We start from the raw sequence: 21,282 nt of genomic DNA, 5'->3' as shown, positions 1-21,282 counted from the left end.
TATTTCATTTTATAAATTAAAACACAGTAATGACCTCTCATTTAAATGACAAGCAATTACATGTTTTCATATCTTCTTTATCAATACAGCACCTTCTCAATAGACACCTCTTTTGAGTTTTTGCTGAAGTGTTGGGCCGATTTCTTCCAGCAGAAGCAGGAGGTAACCTGAACTAAAAATAAAAAGTAAAACTTTTCCAAAAGCAAAAGCCCCTAAATTTAGTTGTGGACTGTGAAAAACAAATGTAATGTTTCCTCATCTTATATATATATGAATTTGATAAAATATGAAAAGAAATCATTTTTGACGAACACGATGACAGCTGATAAATCTATTCTTCTGTGTACTGTTATTGTAGCAAAACAGTAGTAGACTTTATGATATTTAAAATACACAATAATAAATAAATAATTTATTAGTCTTTAAAGCAGCCATAACTCAGACAGTTTCTGTATATCGTATGTTAATCTTGAGTACTTATGGAATAGTGTCAAATATCCGCAGAGTCTTTAGTTTGATCACATTTATACAAGACAGATATAGCTGTACCATTACTCCGAAAACATGCAACATCTGTGGGGGGGAACTAAGCACTTGAGCACACATTGCCATGAAAACACAGACATCAGTTTGATTTACCGGGTGCGGTTCATGTCCAGAATCTTTTAGCGCTGTCGAAATCCAGCGTTATATCCACCGATAATATAACATCCATCAACCAAATGCAGTGAACAAACAACACAGCTGAACTTCGCTAACATAGTGCTCTATCTCTCTCTCTCTCTCTCTCTCTCATGTGTACATACTCCTTCTTCCGCTCTCCACGGTTGATGCGTGGACGTGCCGCATTCTTTCCCGGGAGAATTGTCCAATAAGGGACTGAGAAAAGTTGTTATGTAACGATTTTTCATGTTCGAAAAAAACGTTCCAAAACCTGTACGAATACTGGGGGAGTGTATCGAGCACAGAAATAAACGTTTTTTGACAAGTTGACTATGTTAAGCTTGAGAAGACAACACGTTTAACATTGAACATTGAAATATATATATATATATATATATATATATATATAAATAAATCACCTTATTATTAAAAAAATGCATGTTTTTTTAAAGAGGCAAATACGATATATATATACTGTATGTGTGTGAGAAGTAACAAAGAGCTGAATATCTCTTTTAAAGTGCAGGCTCCAGATAACTGGTGAATTGCGAGAGCGCCGTCTCACGTTGAGCCTTGCCATTCATTCAAGAAGTGAATTATTATTAGTGCATGTGGAAGAATTTCGGCCGTGGAGACGGCGATGGCGGAGGATCATTCTGGTTAAGTACCTACTGTAGGGACTCCATCGTGCCAATTGCACGAGGATATTGTGTTCACGGGAGACCAATCAGCCAAGAGATCTCGACACACCTCTACATATGAGATCTTATCATCATTAGTGTCTGTTGAATCTGCTGTTTATAGAAATCATAGGACCAGAATGAAATGTTTTTAGTGTCATATATTAAATCATCAGACATAAGTTGTTCTGTGAGTCAAACGGATTGAGACTTTAATGAAACCAGTGCAGTGCTTCTTAAAATATCATCAATGCTAACAACAAATAAATACTGTTTCACTGAAGTCGGACAGAACTCATGATCTGAAATCAATGCAAATGACCCACAGTCTGTAGATGTTTAACATCACCACCAATAAGTTCTTCATGGTAAAAAAGACCAACATTTGATGATAGACAGAAAAGTGAATCATAACTGTCAGTCGGACAATAAAAAATGGGCCATCTTGAAGAAAAATACTTTCCACAATGTTCCATATATCTGTCCTGTGTTTCGAGAGGAGAGAGTCTTCCTGAGCACTGATGTCCTCTGTTCTGCTGTTCACCACTAAAATACAGACACAACCTTACTGCCATACACACACATTTACATTGAATATGAGATTCTGCCATAAATTAATGTCAACATTTATCTGTGTGCATGAAACATCAGCCAAATTGTGGTGAGGAAGGCGAGACGAGAGCCGTGAGCGGGGCCGGTGGCGTGAGTGATAGTTGGAATCAGCTGTGCGCACACAGGTCCTGCATATCTCACGGAGGAGATCGGGAGTGTAAGAGGACGAGAGGCAGGACTGTTTAAGAGAGAGGGGCTGCCCGGAAATATGTAAGTTTGTGTTTTGTGGCCGGCAGTCTACTGTGAGGTGGCTGCCGGTCCTTTACTTCCATGTTATTGTTTGTTTATTTTGATTAAAGTTTGTTGAATGTTCGCCGGTTCCCGCCTCCTTCCTTCCCTTTTATGGATTGTTGTTACACAAATATAAACAGATACACACCTGAGAAATGAAGAGGAAACTGTAACATACTCCATGTCCATACTGCTAGAATAATATACACAAACTGTGGGCTTTCCTCCCTATAGTGTGAGAAATGACATACAGTATGTGGTGTGACAAAATATTTCAGATGAAGAATTAAACAACATCACTATAAACAAGTTACCATTTCAGTTTCTGTTTTATTTGTGTGCGTGAGTATGTTACGTTTCATTTTTTGATGTTACATGAATTTTATATTTGTATTGTTGTTTTGTAGATTAGAATTAAAACCAAACATGTAAACAACTACTGCAGATGATCACGTGTGATTGTTATTTGCCTGTAAACAACAACAACAACACTAACATGTCACTGGTTACCAGAGTGTTTTAGAATGTTGCTATGCAGCGTCGTCTAGAGTATTCTGGTTGTGTGCTAGGGGATTGCTATCTGGTTGCAAAGGTGATCTGGTGGTTGCTAGAGTGTTCTGGGTGGTTGGTCTAGGCTGCTTTCTGGTAGCTAGGGTGTTCTGGTGGTTGCAATCTGGTTACTAGGATGATCTGGGTGGTTGCTAAGGTGTTCTGGGTGGATGCTTACTGGTATGAGTCAGGAGAAACCCACCTGGAAAACTACACTATCATCCGTCCTATCACTGAGAACATGTTTTTTCTACCTCGAGACGTCTGAGACAAAAGAGAATGAAAAATGTAAACAATTCTACTCACTTGACATCAGACAGCGTCTCGCTGATAAACTCGAGAATATCCGCAGCGATGCCCACAAAGATGAGCAGTAACTGAGACATCTCATCTCTGGTGACCCCTCCAGCGATGGGCAGCAGCCATTTGCCCAAAATCAGAAGAATCAGGAGGATTTGCCGAAGGGCCAGGATCCAGTCATTGGCACAAACTGAAAACAATAACTTCAGAGGGTCCTAGAGCACCAGAAAATGAGTTTGGAGATTTGAGGGTCTACTCACTGGAAGAGCTGAGGTCAGAATGACATAAAGCGTGTCCTGTAAACCACACACAGTACATGAAGGTGCGCAGCTTCTGAATAAATAACAGCCGTTCTTAGAGACCCTGAACAGAGCTGCTGGTTGTGTTGAGAGAGCTGTATTTACAAACACCACTTTTTACTAAAGACAGAAAATGAGAAAGTAAACTCTGCTTGAAAGCTCATGAGGGTCTGAACAGAGAGTGTACAGTCTAGACATCCATGGAAAACATGTGTAATGTGACGACAGTATGAATGAAGTACCTGTGGATTCACTGTTCCATTGGTGACATTTCTCCATTCATGAAGAAAAGCTTTAATGCCGTCAGATGAATCCAGTCTGTTGCACTGCAATAAATAAGACTGAACGTCACACTTAAGAAGACGACTAGCAAGTGTGCAAAAAAGGATTATCTTCCTCAAGTTTTTGTCTTGCTTTCTAGCACACATATCTAATCGATCCTAAAGCACGTCTTGTTTTCTAAACCATAAAGGTATGAAAAATAAACCTCGTTCAAAAGGAAACCAGGATGTTATGGCATATTACATTGTTTTTAGCAAAAATTCACAATTGAAATGATGATGTGAACATAAATAGAATAAAGAAAATACTGAAATCGAATTATTGTTTTGCTGTGTTCCTTATAGACATAATGAAACGGATATTGATGAACTCTTGTGTGCTCTTTCTTCATGAATGTGAAGTATTACCTTCGTATCATTGGATCTGTTTTGCTGATGGTGCAACTCAAGGATCCATATGGTTGGTATAATACTTATGAGGAACAACAGAATTGCTGGAGAAAACCTGGAAAATAACAATCATTTTATACATGAGTAATGTAAAGCGCTTTCAAAGTTCACATAATGTGTTCGAAACTCATTCTACCTTATGACATTTCAGGCCGTTGCTCCTTCATGACCCCACAAAATCTATATGTCTGCAGAAAATCATATCTCACCATTTGTAGTCCTTCCCTTTTCTCCTTCTGAGAGTTAAAATCATTTCAGCCACGAGCGGCAGATAAAGAATAGTCAGGAACCAGTACAAGTTATTATTTTTCACCCATGTCACTCTCCAAACACCGATAAGAGACACTAAAATGAATAATATCCTGGTGACTACAGCGCAGGTGAACTGGAGAAGCATGATTTCTTTTCAACTCCCGTTTTAGGCTGAAAGTGGATTCTCTCGCTCTGAGCTCCTCTCAGTTTGAATCAATGAAACTCTTTTCCTCCGCTTCTCACGACGGTGAGGCGGGACCTTTCCCACATTCTCACTGCACATTGCTTGTGTTTTGTGTTATTACATAAGTCACAGGAAGCAACAGTATAAAAAAACATTCCCCACTGCTAGAAAGATGGGTTTCTTTCTGGTTCCAAAGTATGTCATGACTTAAAGTAGGCTACGTTTGAAGATGTTGATATCAATGCACAAACATTTTGTCCAAAATATAAAAATAAAGATTTCTTGTTTCATGATAAAGGAAACCTTTAACCTTTCACTGGGACATGACCCAGACAGATGTCACTTCTTGTGACATAATGATGCATTAATAAGGACCCTGATTGTTCTAGCTCTTCTTATTTATCTTCAAAGTCGATGAATAAAACGATTTGTTTGTCCGCTTAATTGAGTTTGCTTAGGACTCTAGAGGACAGCCTTTTGTAAGCAGTGAATGACTCAATTCATTTCATTTAGCAGATGCTTTTATCCAAAGCGCAAATAAAGGAGCATTAGCATAATACATTTGAGAATTAAAATAATATAAAAATGAAATATTTAAGAACAGCTTAATTTCATATAATGATGTTATACTTGGAAATTACACTCAAATCCCACTCTTGATAATTAAGTTAAATTATTAAATAGTATGCAAATTAGGAGACAGGATATGTTTTTCAAATATTGCAGTTGCCTTTTGCACTACTGACACCTAATGGTGTTTTAAGAATTAACAATTGTGCTCATGACTAAAGTCTTTGTAATGACGAGTCAGGGGCGTTCGGATCCATTTGCAATGTTTAATATAAATCGTGGTATAATCAGGCAAGGGTCAATCAACAGCGACAAGAATAACACAGGCAGACAGAATCAAGGTCGGTTACCAGACTGAGATCACGGCAGGCGGCAGGCAATAGACAGGTCACAAACGAAGCAGGGGGTCGGTAGGGCAGGCAGCAAGGGGTCAAAGGTACAGGAGAAGTCACAGGTAATCACACAGGTAAACAGATAGATATAAACGCCCAGAAATGCAAGACGGGCTAAACAAGACTTTGCGATGAATGACAGTTCAAGCACAGTAAATATAATGGAGCGGTAACAGGGAACACCGGGTGGTGATTATCCTGTGATACCGGACATCTGGGTAATGTAGTCCAGAACGAAATCAGAACTCGGGAGAGGATGCCCTCTGGTGGTCATTGGAGAGAGCCACAGAGGCCTGGGTTGTGACAGAGCCCCCTCCCTGGGAGCGGCTCCCAAAGCGAGGAGGGTCCGGACGTCAAGGTCTTCCACGGGGTCTAGGAGCTGGTTGGTCGGGGTGGTCTTTGTGAAACTCGGTGATAAAGTTGGGGTCCAGGATGTCCTGAGAATTTACCCAGGACTGTTCCTCCGGACCATACCCCTCCTAGTCAATGAGATACTGGAGAACCCTGCCTCAGCGTCTGGAGTTTAGGATTGCTCGCACATGATAAACTTGGAGATGTTGCAGGTGTCACATCCTCGGACGAATTGAGTGACGTCGGACTGAAGAGAGGACCACCAGAAGCGATTGGCTATGAGTTTGATGGTGGCATTGATGCCTGGGTGACCGGCACTGGGAGATTCGTGAACCCAACGGATTTCTTGGGGATGGAGATCGACAGGAACATAGTTGCGGTCAGGTGGACACTCGAGAGGGGCAGGAGTGCTTGTCTGGGCTTCCGAAATTTCGGTCATGATGTCCCATTGTATGGGTGCTAGGATGACTGTAGAAGGTAGAATGGACTCGACAGAAATGGGTGTGGGGTGGTGGTCGAACTGTCGGGAAAGAGCATCCGCTTTGCCGTTCTTAGCTCCTGGTCGATAAGTTACCCTGAAGTCGAAGCGAGAGAAAAACAGGGACCATCTTGGTTTAGCGGACCTGATGTATTCAAAATTTCGATGATCAGTTAGTACGACAAACGGTAGTTTCGCCCCCTCCAGCCAGTGCCGCCATTCCTCTAACGCGGCTTTCATGGCTAACAATTCCCTATCTCCCACGTCGTAGTTTCTCTCTGCTGGGTTGAGCTTGCGAGAGAAAAAGGCACACGGGTAAAGTTTTGCTGGATTGCCATGACGTTGAGAGAGGATTGCGCCGATGCCCGTATTCGATGCGTCCGCCTCCACCGTAACCTCCAAGTCAGTATTGGGATGGTGCAAGATGGGAGCAGCTGTGAATCGCTGCTTGAACTGTTGAAAAGCCTGTTCGCTACCGTGTGTCCAACTCAGACGTTGCCTCCTCCACTGTAACAATGAAGTGAGAGGTGCCGCTACCACACTGAAATTTGTAATGAAACGTCGATAGAAATGAGCAAATCCTAGAAAGCGTTGTAGCTCCTTGATTGAGGATGGTTTTGGCCATTCAAGCACTGCCTGCACCTTCTTGTCGTCCATGGTAACCCCCTCTGCGCTAATTATGTACCCCAGGAAGGAGATCTGTGTCTGGTGGAACTCACATTTCTGTATCTTTGCATAGAGTTGATGTTTAATGAGTCGTTGAAGAACCATTCTGACCTGCTTAATATGGATGTCGAGAGATCCGGAGTAAATCAGGATGTTGTCAATGTAGACGATGACACATCTGTTCAACATGTCCCGAAAAACGCAGCTGCCCAAAGGACTGGGTCGTGACAGTCTTCATGTCATGAAATGTTTTTGAACTTTTTATTTTTTACATTACATTTGAAATGGACTTGAAAAATACTCACCAAGACCATTTCTGTAGATCAGTGGTTAGAGCATGGCGCTGACAACGTCAAGTTTGTGGGTTTGAGCCCAGGGATTGCACATGTATGGCAAGCAATTATTTCATTGAATCCTTTATGTTTACTAGTATCTATTTTTAGGCTACTAGTGCTTATTTTTTAGTTACTAGAAACTATTCAATTAGATACTAGTACTTGTGCATTAGATACTAGTACCTAAATATGAGATACTAGTGCTTATTCAATAGATACTAGTGCTTATTCATTAGATACAAGTACTTATTTTCTAATGTGACTAGAATTTAATTATACTTCAATAGTTCAGAAAAATCTGGACTAGAACTTATTTTTTAGTTACTAGTAACTTTTTAGATTGAAGATATCTAATGATTAAGTACTAGTATCTAATAAATAAGCACCAGTATACAATTTTTAGGTTCTAGTATCTAATGGAATAGTTACAAGTAACTAAAAAATAAGTTCTAGTCCAGATTTTTCTGAACTATTGAAGTATAATTAAATTCTAGTCACATTAGAAAATGTAGCTTAAAAATAGATACTAGTAAACGTAGAGGATTGAATGACAAAATGCTTGCCATAATGCACTTTCACCAGTTCCTTTTCTGCTGACTACGTAGTTCACTCTTCCAAATAGCGTCACAACATCTGAAATATTTAACGAAAACGTCTATTAGTTTGTATTTGTTTACGTTGAACAATAGGTGTGTTTGATCAGATATTCTCTTATTATAGGGAGATAGAAGGGTCTGTAAAACCAACGGGAGACTAAATCCATTGGCACACCGATGACGTCAAGATACCGCGAGAGCTACTCCCGACCCTACGTTTCAACCCGATCTCGCGATACTATCTGCGCAACGCCGCAAGAAATCAAACGCAGTTAACAACAAGTTGCAGCTCTGCATGTCTTCTGCAGCTGGACCGCTGCTCGTTTCTACAACAATAAACAGAATTTGCTCAAAGGTGTCGGAATATGAATGAGACATATGCGCGTTTGTTTCACGCGTCTATCGAATGATCACGTGCCCGTTACCTGGTCAACAGCGACAACAACATGTCAGTGAGAGAGAGCTCGAGCTCGAGAGAGACGTCACAGAAAGACATTCTACAGCTCAGTGTATGTAAACATCTGCATGCAACACGTGAACCGTATTTATTCATTTAAACACTAAGAATAAATGTAGATGTATTTGCTATTTGTGCAATATAAGCAGAAACCGTGTGACAACTTTTAACGGAACTGTTACGTGAGGCAATATTTGAGTAAAACTCATAAACGCGAATGACATTTTAATCAAGTATGATATGTTGTGTCTTATTGAAGGAAATGAAGATGTCATTTTCACAGTGGGAACTTCTAGACCACGACCAACTGAATATGATGCTCGATGTACCTGAGGACCAAGTACAGCTGTAAGCTCATCACAACATTCACAGAAACTGTTAGAATTGTGAACTAGACAATATTTTTCATTTGTGAGTCAACTAGGTCCAGTTTCACAGACACGGCTTAGCTTAAGCCAGGACTAAGACTCAGTATGATATGTCGCTTATGTCGAGGAAAACATGACTGGCGTGCATCCTGAGACAAAACAATGATATATATCAGATATTTCAGGGCAAGTTATATTCAGTTAAAACAGGTCCATTTTTGTCATGATCGTGGGGTGAGACACGGACAGAGGACCCAGGTGCAGACAGCGGGGAAGGGGTTAACTAGACTTTGATAACAACAAAACAAAAACACACGGGGGGTTACAGAACAGGGGGAAATGATAACATGACAAGACAGGACTAATACTAACTACACTAAAACAGACTAAAATTAACTTAAAACAGACCAGACCAGACTAGACTAGACACGTGAACTCACCACACAAACCACAATGAACCAGCACAAGACAGAAGACACAAGGGAATTAAATAAGTAACCAAATCAAGAGGGGAACAGGTGAAGGCCATGAATCAATGACGAGGAAACGAGACTATGGGAACAGAGACGAGACCGGAGAGAGAGTATGCCTATGGAAGGCCACAGGGGCCATAACTGCATCTCTACACACAAGACATGAGATTCTGTCATGATCCTGCCACTAAACCAAGAGAAACATGACATGATGAGGCAGAATCATGACACATTTTAGTCTGGGTCTAGCCTTAAGCCTGGTCTGTGAAACCGGGCCAAACTGTGTCTAATTTCCACAAATGTATCATATACGGTATTGTGCTTTCTCTCAATTACAGACAGTTTATGGATATACTTGATTTGAAAAACCACCAGACCTGTGTGAAAGACGCTGCTCTGCTGGATTACTATGTCAATGGATTTTGTTGGGCAAGAGAGATGAACTTCACCTGTCAGCAAATCTCATTTATCATGGCACTGTTACAGCACTTACTAAACAACATCAAAAGTAATTTGAATTGTTTACAGAAAGTTCTCCAGTGAGGAATATTATTATTGTATTTCTGACAGCGCTAACCCTCCTTCACTTTCTTTCAGACAATCAGACATCATTTGCTGATCAATTCAAAGTATACACTCAGATCATGAATGTCAGCAGACCATCGGCAGACACTGACGCCAGTGTTTTATTTAATGCTGATCAGATCAGATCCATCACACATTACTTCAGGGTCAGGTTTGTGTTATGAAATACACACACTGCAGTTATTCTAAAGCGTGTGCGTGTGTTTGTATGGTGAATATTGATCAGGTCTTTCTCTGTCCTTTGTACATTATAAATAGATATGAGGCGCTTTGCATTGCCATTAGACAGCCGGGAAGAGGCAACAAGCTCCATCTCTTTTAATGGCCTTCATAATTAATGTAATGTATAATTCATAAAGCAGTGGATTGTGAAGCAGGCAGACTGCGCTGGTGCATAACAAGCTGTATGGAAATCGTTTATCTTTCAGAAAGCAAAGATACAGACGAACGCTGTACTGTCTGTAATCTGTAAAAATGGCAGACTGTAGCGCAGCAACGGATTTCAGACCTCTCATTACTGCTGTACTTTCATTCGTCTTTAGACAGACACCAAGCAACATTTCTCATCACGTTGCTCTGAATGTTGATACATTGCTTTGAAAATGCTTTCAATTTTCAAGAGTTCTAATTCACAGAACAACATCTGCATTTGGATGCAGGCTGTGTGTTTTGAGTTGGATTGAGGACTGCAAGTCACAGAACATTAATCATCGACGTTTTACTTTTGTTTGCTATGATTGTGTTCTTTCTGTGTAAGTGCTGCTGTTGGAGGATTAAATGATAGTAAGAAGAGTTACCGTGCAAACCACATGCACATCAACCGTGTGTGAACATTATGACAGATCTTCTCATGCATGTCTCTCTCATACACACAGTGTTTTCCAGCATTACAGACTTTATGAATGGCTGTTCTCTCACCAAAGGCAGAAGCAACTCTTCACCGCAGAAGTAAGATTCAGATTAAATAGTTTTTCCAAATTTGTTAACGTTGCCATTGTTTTTTTTTTTGTTTTTTTGTCAGTGTAAGAGAGAAACTGGTACTAGGTATGTTTGAAGGGCTTGGTTCCAAAATGAGTTTAAAAAAAAAAAAAAAACATGTTTTTATTGTGTTGTATTGTGTTACATTTTTGTTACTATGGCTCAAATCTAAATAAACAAACTGCAGTTTGATTGATATTCATTGGACTGCACAATAACAAAGTTGTCTAATTTTCTTATATCATTTTGGAACCACATTTCTCATTTTATTATAAGCAAATTATTTAACCAAATAACTTGTTATTTTCTTAAAATTGTAACTTTTGGACTGATGTCACGGATGTACAGTCAAACCACTTGGACTCATTTTGCTTTGTTCAGGCCATTTTTATGATGGCTGTTTTAAGAGCACACGGTGACTTCACATGCAGATGAAACGGTGTGTGTGTGTGTTTTTGCGGGCGGTTCTTGGCCAGCGTTAGCTTCACAGTGTCTGGTTTCTGGAGACTCATTAGAGAGACTCTTAAAGGGAGTATCCCATAAAAACAAAAGCAAACCTTTCCTGCTTCTCCCTTTTGATGTGTTATCATGTTGACTATTGCTGCTCCCTCTCTGATGACAGAACATGTTTCCTTACGCCTCAGTAAAGTAATATCGTCTGCATCCTCAACGGGTGATTCATTTGGTTTAGTCTGAAACACAAAGCAGTCATTTAAATCAGAGGTTAGTGTGTAGTTTTCTACATTCCACAGTGTAAGTGTAGTGTACGCTGTAGTCTGTGTGCAGTGACTCACTGATCATAGATAATAACTAAACTGAGTTTGTGTTCCATTATCCCAAAACTAAACCACCTTTCACACTGACATTCATGTGGCTCACATGAGTCTCTCTCTTTTTATTTATTTTGCATTTCAGTGCTGAAATTTGGCGGAAAATATAAGAATGGATTTAAAGATCAACTGATGTCCCACGAAATACACAATTAGTTGTGTTGACATTATTCACTTTAACAGGATGCTAGGCCTGGACATATTAAGTGAAAATCTGAGCAAAAGTCTTGTTGTGTATTTTTGCCTTAAGACGAGCACACTCATATTAAAAGCCCTAAACTTACATTTTGATTTCATGGGGACCATGATGAAATGTGTTAGGTTAGCATACCAGAAGTCTAAATATGTCATAAATGCAGATGTAAAGATGTGTATTATTTTGTGAAAGAGTCAATTCTTTGATGAATCAAATATTGTTCAGAACAATTAATTTAATGAATTAAAGAAAAGAAGGATTTTTTTCTTGAATTCTCAACGCTAATCATGTCCAGACACGATGCCTCTTCAATCCTCCGCTGTGTTGATAGGAAACAGTCATGCAAATTTTCTGTTTGAGCTCGAGAAGAACAGAGACATAATATATGATATGCACACATAATAATGCCAAATCATAAGAATGAAACCAATATTTTCATTCTAATAAGTATTTGTGCGGGCTTATCTGTCATATGCCAATGCGTGGAGAAATGCTGTTTTATAATCTAGCGACAGCTACTATTGAACGTCTTACAGTACAGAGAGATCAGAAACTGAATCTAGGTCACAGAACTGTATTTTTGATTTGTTTTGAAAGGGAGTTAAAAGCTCGGCTTGAATAATATTAATGTACTTGTTTTTTTACCCACTTATTAAAACCATTTTAGTGAATCAAGATGTTTTTAGGAATAACACAAAAGCAAAACAGGCAATGAATTGAAAAGCAGGCGTTCTATTTTTACTCCTATTAAAATGATATTGTTGACATTCATTTGTTTATTGCTGGAGATGGAAACACATGAATCACATCAGAGGCCATAATGAGGAACAATGCAGTAATGAAAGAGAATTATTCTCCTCCACAGCCTGAATTTGCCATTGTAATTACATTCGACATCTAAACCACAGAGCTTTTGTTTGTGTTAGCGTGCTTGTTTTGGATTGTGGCTGAAGGGTTTTACTGTTCTGCCAAATGAACGGTAAAATGTTCCAGTGAATATCTTACGTTTAATGCTGGCCGTAATCTTTTTAGACACACCTAAGTGTTTTCAGACACTTTATTAATACAAAAAGACAATTAAAATAAGAGACACATGATCCTAGTCTGGAATATCTCACCCTTTTATGACATATAGAACATCATTTAATTTGTTTCAAGGTTGGGTGTTTTGTTTCAGAAATACATTGAAGTGGTCAATCCGGTTGATTTTGTCTCTCCGCTGGAGGAGGGAATGCCCGCTGATGTCTTCTTCCAATACGTGGCTCCCCCCTGCGTTCAAACACCTGAACAGGTAAAGCGTTCCAATTTCCAGAGTTTTTTAACAGCCTAAACAACAGCCTTATTCTTCGTGCGGTTCAAACTCTGGAATTACCCTTTCAGTAAGATGCCTGTCACATGTTCTTCATTTACAATGGAAACACGAATCAGATTCCAAGTATGAGTAGGATTTTTCCTTCCTCTTATGCTGGCCGGGGGGGGGGGGGGATTCCATCACATCTCAAACACACACACGCCTGCTTTTATGTGCTTCTGTCAAAATAAAAATATGGATACAAAAGAAAAAATTTACAAGCATTTAAAATACAAACGGGTCCCAACAGCCATAGAAAACCTTGTGATTCACAGGACGAGAGAGATGGTTTATGGACATCAATAGGATTTGAAAGTCACAGAAAATTCATTATCTCATTATACATTTTTAGTTTTGCCCAGTTTTAAACTCCACATGAGCTGCCAGTCGTTCAGATCTAGTCCTATTCTAGTTTTGCTTGGAAACTCTTCACATTTTGGAAATCCATTGGTCTGAAAGTGTGTGAGCTCATTTAAACACAGTTTACTTTTATCATTGCAGTCAACGCTGTTCACAGTAAGACCACATGTAGGCGCTGTGCCACTATTAATCCCTGAATAAAGAATGCCCACAAAACACTTCAAAGTTTCCTTCCTACATGAGTGTTTTCTCATTATCCCTGAAATACAACATGACACATCTCCGTAGAGAAATCAACCACAGCATGACAAAATATGTTACTATCACACTTCCGTTAGATTAAAAAAACATCCAATCTAATCTATTATAACGAAAGCTATAAATTAGCTTCTTAATGACTGTAGATATTAGCTCGCTTACAGTCAGCATTTACTTACTGATGAATCACATGACACGAATCAAGATCTGATGCACATGTGTTTAAATGACTTTAGTGCACACAGGACTCTCGTGAGCAGAATGGAGAAGAAGTTGAGCGTGAGGAAAGTGACGAGGATCAGACAGGCTTCAGTGTGGAAGACGTCAGAGAGATGCTGGTGGAAACCACTCGAGAGATGTTAGCACAACTCCAGGTACAGCATATCCTTATACAACTACACTCATAAATAAGACAAATGTTCTTCATTCGCCCGAGCCGCTAAAGTTTGCAAAGAAATATTATTCATGGCCTGAGGGAAGAAATACAGCAGAACACATTAAAGGAATAGTTCACCCGAATCTCAAATTCTTTGTTTGTAGAAGAGCCATGAAACAGTTCTTTTGCAACAATAAAAAAAAGTATTTTATCTCAAGCATACATTGATCAGTGATTATGTATTATTAGATTTTTTTTAAAGAAAAAACTGAATTTGAAAAGAAATGAACAGATTTCTAATTGTTGCTCTGTCATCCCTTATAGTGCAAGCCATATCTCTCCGGCCCCTCATTTGAGATGAACTGGCCCCAGTGACAAACTAATTGAATAGCCCTGGTATACATTATAATGGGGTTTTTAGTCCTTTAATGCTTGACAGATGTGGTCAATATGAACTTAAAAAAACTGAATAAGTACTGGCAGAAAATTACCAGTAGATTTTCCTTTATTATACGGACATGTCCGTTAATGCTAAAATGTAATTGAATGCAGTGCAAAACGTAAAATACAGGTACAACAACTGTAAAAATGAATATGGAAAACTCCTTCATATTAATACAGTATATTGTGTCCTATTATTACATCGTGGTGTTGCGTAACAAAAATACCAGCTTACAGGTTTGGAATGAGATGAGGGTGAGTAGATAAAGACAGAATGATTCCTTTAATAAAACATGTTAAAAGGCAGAAATGAGTAACAGGATTTGCATTGGAACAGTACTTCTGAGAATATCAAGGTTCAGCTGATTCTCCCACAAGCCTCCACCCACAGTGTGATTATGCCAAGAAATATTCAAACCTGAACACCGTTCCCCTGCTTCATATCATCCCTATATTTTCAGCATAACGCAAAGTACATTAGACTGCCGCTTGAGAATTTTACGCAAGACTTAAGGTGGAATTGAATAATGGCGAGTGCTCCAATCGGAGTAAACAAGCTGGCGGATTGCTAAATTGTGTCGTGTCTACGGCGAGTTTTTACACGCCTGTGTGTGTTTCAAAGGTTGCCGGGGGCTGTGCCGAGCAGAAAGAGCTGAAAAGACATAAGTGATTTTTCACTTTGATGGGATTAATGATTATGGGGGTCGTTCAATTCGTCTGCCGTGTTCCATGAAGACCTTTGTCGTTTCTCTTTCAAACAGCAGACGTACTGTAATACGAGAGGCCGTTTGTAGTGGCTCGTGTGTGCATCTTACATCTGAGCCGCGTGCTATTTCCATCAATTCTCCTGGGCTTCTGCTCTCCGTTTAATGTCGGAGGAAGGTCAATTACATATATCACTTTGCTAAATATAACCTCATGCTAAAACTCTTCTGCTACAACAAATCGCTTGTATTGAGTTGTTGTTTTTTTCTATGCTAATTGTAACCCATACGGCTCAAGGGAATGGATGAAATCATTGACCGTGTTTGCTTCATCCGTATTTATTTCCTTCTATTGCTCTTTTTTCCCCTGGAATATTATTTTAGTTTGAATAGTTCCCAGGAATGTCATGCTCTGTGGATCTCATCATTCCTAATATGGTAGAAAGACAGAAAATGTCCGATGCTGGAAGGGAAATTTTCTTAGCGATGCTTTTACCATTCCAGATGTGCATACAGTTAGTCTGTTTTGTTGAGTTAAGACGAACATGCAGGAGAGTACAGTACGTTCCCCTCACTGTAAAACAATTGCACCTTACAGGAGAAGAGCACAAAGAAGATATTTTGAGAAATGTCACAGTGGTTTTGTGTTCAAACAACGGGGTTCAATGTCGTTTGGTTATCAACGTTCTTGGAAATATTTCGTTTCGAAATGGTGCAGTTGGGCTCCGGGCGATGCGAGTTCGAGTCCCGGCTCGTGGTCCTTTCCCGATCCCACCCCCTCCGTTTCCTGTCCTCTCACTGTTACTGTACAAATAATGGCAAAATGCCAAAAATAAATCTTAAAAGAAAAACAAGAAAATGTGTTCATTGATATGCAATCTCCAAACAATATTAGACTGGCGTTTTAACGGCTGTACATATTCTTGTGTGTTGAACAGGCCGACTTCACCGAGAAACTACGAGCTCATGAGGAGACCTGCACTTCGAGGTTAGAGCGACTTCAGAAAGTCTCATTGAAATAGATCTGCTGAGAGAGTTTCCCAGCTGTATTTACTCATTCACATTCCTCTGCATTTACACACTCGAATATTGTATTTTTCCCTTTGGCTTTTATTCAAGCTTTAACGGTACACGCTACATAAAGGATGTAATAAATGACATGATGAAATGATGAATATGAAGCGCAGGACAGTCATGGAAGTCCAGAGGAAAGTGAATATATAATGAAGCTGTTTGTGTAATGTTTTCTGCACCTTTTCCACAAGTCATTCAATGTTTTGCAAGTAACTCAGTGCTATGGCAACCCTGTATAACTCTGGCTGAATAGCTGAGTTTGCCATAAAAGTGATGTATTATTACGGCTGAATAGTGAGTTTTCCAGAGAGCCCACATAGAACTATAAATATACCCTGCAATATATACAAAAGAACGCTGATCGCTGTTTTTTAAGCTCTTCGCTTTTCCATTTCAAAGCAACATTATTTCACATCACAAATCACAATGTTGAGCGTGCGTATTCATTTCCATCAAAGATTATTAGTGGTATTGAATATGAGCAAATTAGATGAATGGAGAAATTCTGAATCTCTTAACACAACACTTTTGATATTTCAACTCAAACAAGTTATAAAAACTGGTGGTTGATCAGCACAATATCATGTTGCTGTAATATTCCTCCTCCATGTGTCTTACGCCCTGTTGATTTGGCTCTTCGTAGCTTTACCTGCCCTCGTGTTCACATGCTGTGGTGAAGATAGCAGCTTACCCTGCGTGTCTTGAGAACATGTTTAAACACTTTAGGAGTGTTCTGTATGTTCCCAAACCCATTGATAGAATCATTCATTCCTGTGTGCACAAACAACAAGAGTCCCTCTACTGGACACTGAGTGAATTACACACACGTGTCTATTTCTTACGTTCAATAATAAACCATTCAGATGACTTGCATCTTTTTAATGACTTCAAGTGATGGTTCACCCAAAAATGAAAATTCTGTCATCATTTATGTCTTTCTTTCTTCCGCAGAACACAAAAGAAGATGTTTTGAAAACACTGGATCACCATTCACTTCTATTGAATGAACACAAAACCAATGCAAGTCAATGGGGGCCGGTTAACAACATTCTTCAAAATATCTTGACAATGACAAGAGGGTTGAGTAAATGATGACAGAATTGATATATTTTTTGGATAGAAGAATGCTGTGCCACTAGCACACATGTGCTTCACTTACATCTGTCTCTTTATGTTCAGCTGAAAACATTTTAAGATAAAATTGACACACTTTAAATCTTGTGGATGAAGTCACTCATTGTGCTTTTGTCCGTGTTGCTAGATTTATAACTCTTAGAAATGTTAACGTTGCAGTTATTCTGTTTTTAGCGGATGTCGTGTTTTCATTTGTATCTAAATACATGACAGTAACAAGGAGTTTTCAGTATTGTTGATGTGTGGCAAGCCATTAAAAACATTCCAGCGCACTGGACGATGTGATGATTTATAGCTTTAATCATCCCCAAAATAGCTGGAAGGCGTCTGCTCTACTGGCAGCAGATTTTTCCATGGTTCTTATTTTACAACAAGCCCACTTCAAGCTAAAGATCTCAGACCGGCCCGTCGTGCTTTGCTGTTTATTGAGTGAAGCTGTACACAAACGGAGGACAATAACAAGGTCAGATGTGCTCCGGGCTTCCAGTTGTTCATCTTATTTTGCTGGCTATTGGATTTGTCGTGCCGTGGCAGAAGCGAAATACTTTTCCTGCATCTGCCGAAATCCAGACCCCCCTCCTTCCTTCTCTGTTCAGGCTGATCTCATTGGGAATGCTATTAATTGAGATCAAATGAACACTGAACACATGGCTGAATATCTGTGGTGCCCGGTGAAACCCAATCGGCCTGTTTGTCAAGCGCTCAGTCATGACACGGTCAAGGTTTCAAGCTCAGGTTTTCCTTCTGAAAGACCCATCGTGTCAAATAAATCAGTATGGAGGATGGCGTATATCTGTGTGTACATTTATTACATCAGAAAGAACCCCACAAAAGAATTGCTTTTATTATTAAAGTGTCCTTTGTCCACTTCGTTCCAAGCCGAATAAACCAGACGATAAATAATGACGGGCACACACTGAAAGAAAGAGGTGAAATACAACTGCATTTCACATGTTGAGGCTTTTCTTTTTTCATGTCGACGATCTTCTTATGAAATTGAATATTTTCCCCGTTTCTCTTTTTGCCACAGAAATCACGTGAAAAAACCCAAACATGTGTGCGTCCAAGGCGGCTGTCGTTATGGGGTTTTGCGTAAGACTCTTCTGTCGATGTAATATGTGTCCATTTTTCTGCATTAGAGAGAAAAAGAAAGACAAAGGAAAACATTTTTACAAGTTAAAAGGATGAATTAGGATGGAAATGATTTAAGAGGCAACATTTGGGGCTCGCTCGTGGGAGCAGATGTTAGATTTTCCTCCAGTGGAAGAAAGTTACGGGGGTTATCCAGAATGCTTGACTGGTAGCCTCCTGGCTTTCCACACATTCCTAAATTGCCATGTAATTTAAGACCTTGTTTTCATTGCAAAATAGAGCAGCGCATTGGATTCGTTGCAGTCCTGTTACGGAGCACAAAAATAATGTTTGCGTTGTTGGAGGAAAGAGGAGTTGCGAGGCGGCAATAAATGCGCCAAATAGTGCCGTTGCGCAGTAAAATCAAGGTCAAGCGTTTTGTCAGCCGTACACGCATGCAAATGTTTAAAAGGCTTGTTTGCATTGGGCTCATGATATTTCAACCGCTTTCCATGTATCATTTACATGAGAATCGTTCCTCTTTAGAAACCTGAGACTTAATAACGTGAGCAATATGCTTCCTCTTTGTTTCAACGGAGCTCAATAATAACAGCCCATTATCTCCAGCCGTAGTTTATATTCATCTGGTGGGCGCCATTAATGTTGTTTACAGAATGAAATTCATTGAGTCTTTAGGGCTGCTTGTATAAATCGTTCATCAAGTAAATCAGCCCCACCCTTCATTTGAAAAGAATCGTTCGCTTGCTTTACAGTCAATCTTATCTGAGCCGATACTGTAATGTGTGTTTAGAAAAGAAAAGACGAAAAAGACACTTTCAAACGCCATCAAAAGAACGTAGAACGTGAAATGTCATATCCCATAAATCCTGCCTGATTGTATTGCAGGCAGCCATCGCTCTTGTAGATAAGATAAGACTCGATGCGTTCTATCAAACACACTCATGTAAAGCCAGTTAAACACGCTTTATTTCACTGCAATAAAACAGACACATAAAAAGGTCACAGAGAGCCACACCAAAGCCACAGAGGTTTATGATACATTCATTCTGTGGGCATGCCATAATGTAATGTGTGTATATATATATTACGTATATATTTAGATAGTGATGTGATCAGCATTATAGGATCAGCTCCGGAACAGAAGAGCAGTTTAAAGGCTGTTGTGTTGTGAAATCCTTGTCTTTTGTGTGTGGCTGTTTGTTCATGTCTCAACCAGAAATATTTGCCTTATACAAGCTGGAATCAGCAGCACCTGAAACGCCTGTCATGCCCACATTTAACCCAATGTGAAACTTTACTCAAGTCTCAGCGCTGCTGGTTTTTCTGCTTCACTAAAGCTGCCGTATTACATCCAATCTATTCTAACTAGATGTGATCGTGTTAAGGTTCCCATAATGCAAAGCAGCTTTTTGCTTTTGTGACAGACAAAGCGTGTTGTATAACAGGCTGAATAATGTATTTTTAATATCACTCCTTAAAGCACAGGAGCTCTATTGTAATGAGTTGCATTATTATAGGCGGCAGTGTGAATTATGCACAAGCCTCAGTATTATTCCAACTGTTTCCAGTGGCGTTCGCACACATTTCAGAACTGAATATCGCTCGATCATTCGCAGTCGTATCGTAGAAAATGAAACAGTGTTGCCAATCAGATGCCTTTCAAAGCCCGGGTCTTTATGCAGTAATGCAGTGAAATCCATGATGATAGAAAGCAAGCGCTGCTAAAGGAACAGACATGGATATTGATCTAATATTATCAGTCCAGTGTCATATTCCCCACGGCACAAGCACCCCCGTTTGCACTCAAGAAAAATGTACTTGTGTCATTCCAAAGAAGCTTTGCAGCTCCAGTCTCCATTTATTTCTATTGTGTGAAACGAGCAACATGAACATTCCACAGAACAAAACTCCTGTTGATTTCCACTGAAGAATGTAAGTCAATGATTTCATTTTGAAGGTCACCTTTGTTGAACCTCTCGGCTAATATTTGCTGTAAAACTAGAAAGTTGATCCTCTCGTAAGCGTACAGCATCTGTTCTTTTGTGGATTCGAGCAGATCTGCGCTGTACAATTCCCCGTTTCCCAGCTGAATGATTCAAATGACTCATATAGTAACTGTTGTAATTTGTTGTCATGGTGAAATTCTCTCTAGAGCACTACATACAACACCAATGGCATCAGCAGAAAGCGGGAAAGGATTTGGCGGTGACACAACGCAAATAACCGACATAAACATATAAAAAATGAAAAAGCCTCAGAGGTTTTCTGAGAATCCCCCATGTTGTTGTGTAAATTAAAGCCCTCTGTCAAACCGAGCCTTTCACCCGTCGCCGCATCATTAACAACAAGATATTTTTCATCTACTTACGGTATGTTTACATTTAGATTCACACATTTGCTCCTTAACAAAGGTGTTTTACTCGAGCGCTGCAGAAACCAGCCGAGAACGTGAATACACAAGAAGTTTTGTCATACGAGAGATGTTGCAAAGGGAGCATGTGTTTTCCATCTTAACAACATCATTCACAATCCATCAATAACCGTGGTGTGATCTATCACCTGAAATAAGTCAAGGGTTTCATGTGCATTTAGGTGCAACTGTCATTTTAGGTATTTGAAGAATTTGTAAAATCAACCCATATAAGACATTTAATGGTCATTCTGATCTGATGCTGTCTGATGGTCTGATGCATTTGTGAACATGTTTAAACGAACA

At 39.5% G+C, this 21,282-nt stretch overlaps 2 protein-coding genes across 2 annotated transcripts; one reads left to right on the top strand and one right to left on the bottom strand.

The window, feature by feature from the left end:
• Window positions 1-1,533: 1,533 nt before the first annotated feature.
• Window positions 1,534-4,527, bottom strand: tmem26b (transmembrane protein 26b). Its single transcript, XM_079476237.1, has 6 exons — window positions 4,275-4,527; window positions 4,024-4,120; window positions 3,577-3,660; window positions 3,042-3,250; window positions 2,335-2,414; window positions 1,534-1,889 (listed from the first exon to the last, which is right to left on the bottom strand). The coding sequence occupies exons 1-6, from the start codon at window positions 4,460-4,462 to the stop codon at window positions 1,639-1,641; spliced, it is 909 nt and encodes a 302-aa protein (XP_079332363.1). The 5' UTR covers window positions 4,463-4,527; the 3' UTR covers window positions 1,534-1,638.
• Window positions 4,528-8,159: 3,632 nt separating this feature from the next.
• cabcoco1 (ciliary associated calcium binding coiled-coil 1) lies at window positions 8,160-16,688 on the top strand. Its single transcript, XM_079475958.1, has 8 exons — window positions 8,160-8,398; window positions 8,606-8,694; window positions 9,526-9,695; window positions 9,785-9,923; window positions 10,648-10,720; window positions 12,954-13,067; window positions 13,982-14,119; window positions 16,205-16,688. Exons 1-8 carry the CDS (start codon window positions 8,336-8,338, stop codon window positions 16,286-16,288), a joined length of 870 nt encoding a protein of 289 aa, XP_079332084.1. The 5' UTR covers window positions 8,160-8,335; the 3' UTR covers window positions 16,289-16,688.
• Window positions 16,689-21,282: the final 4,594 nt, after the last annotated feature.

Source organism: Barbatula barbatula, assembly GCF_947034865.1.
Source record: "Barbatula barbatula genome assembly, chromosome: 16".
Classification (NCBI taxonomy): domain Eukaryota; kingdom Metazoa; phylum Chordata; class Actinopteri; order Cypriniformes; family Nemacheilidae; genus Barbatula; species Barbatula barbatula.
Note: the sequence above shows the minus strand (reverse complement) of the source record. Positions and strands in the feature narration are given on the sequence as shown.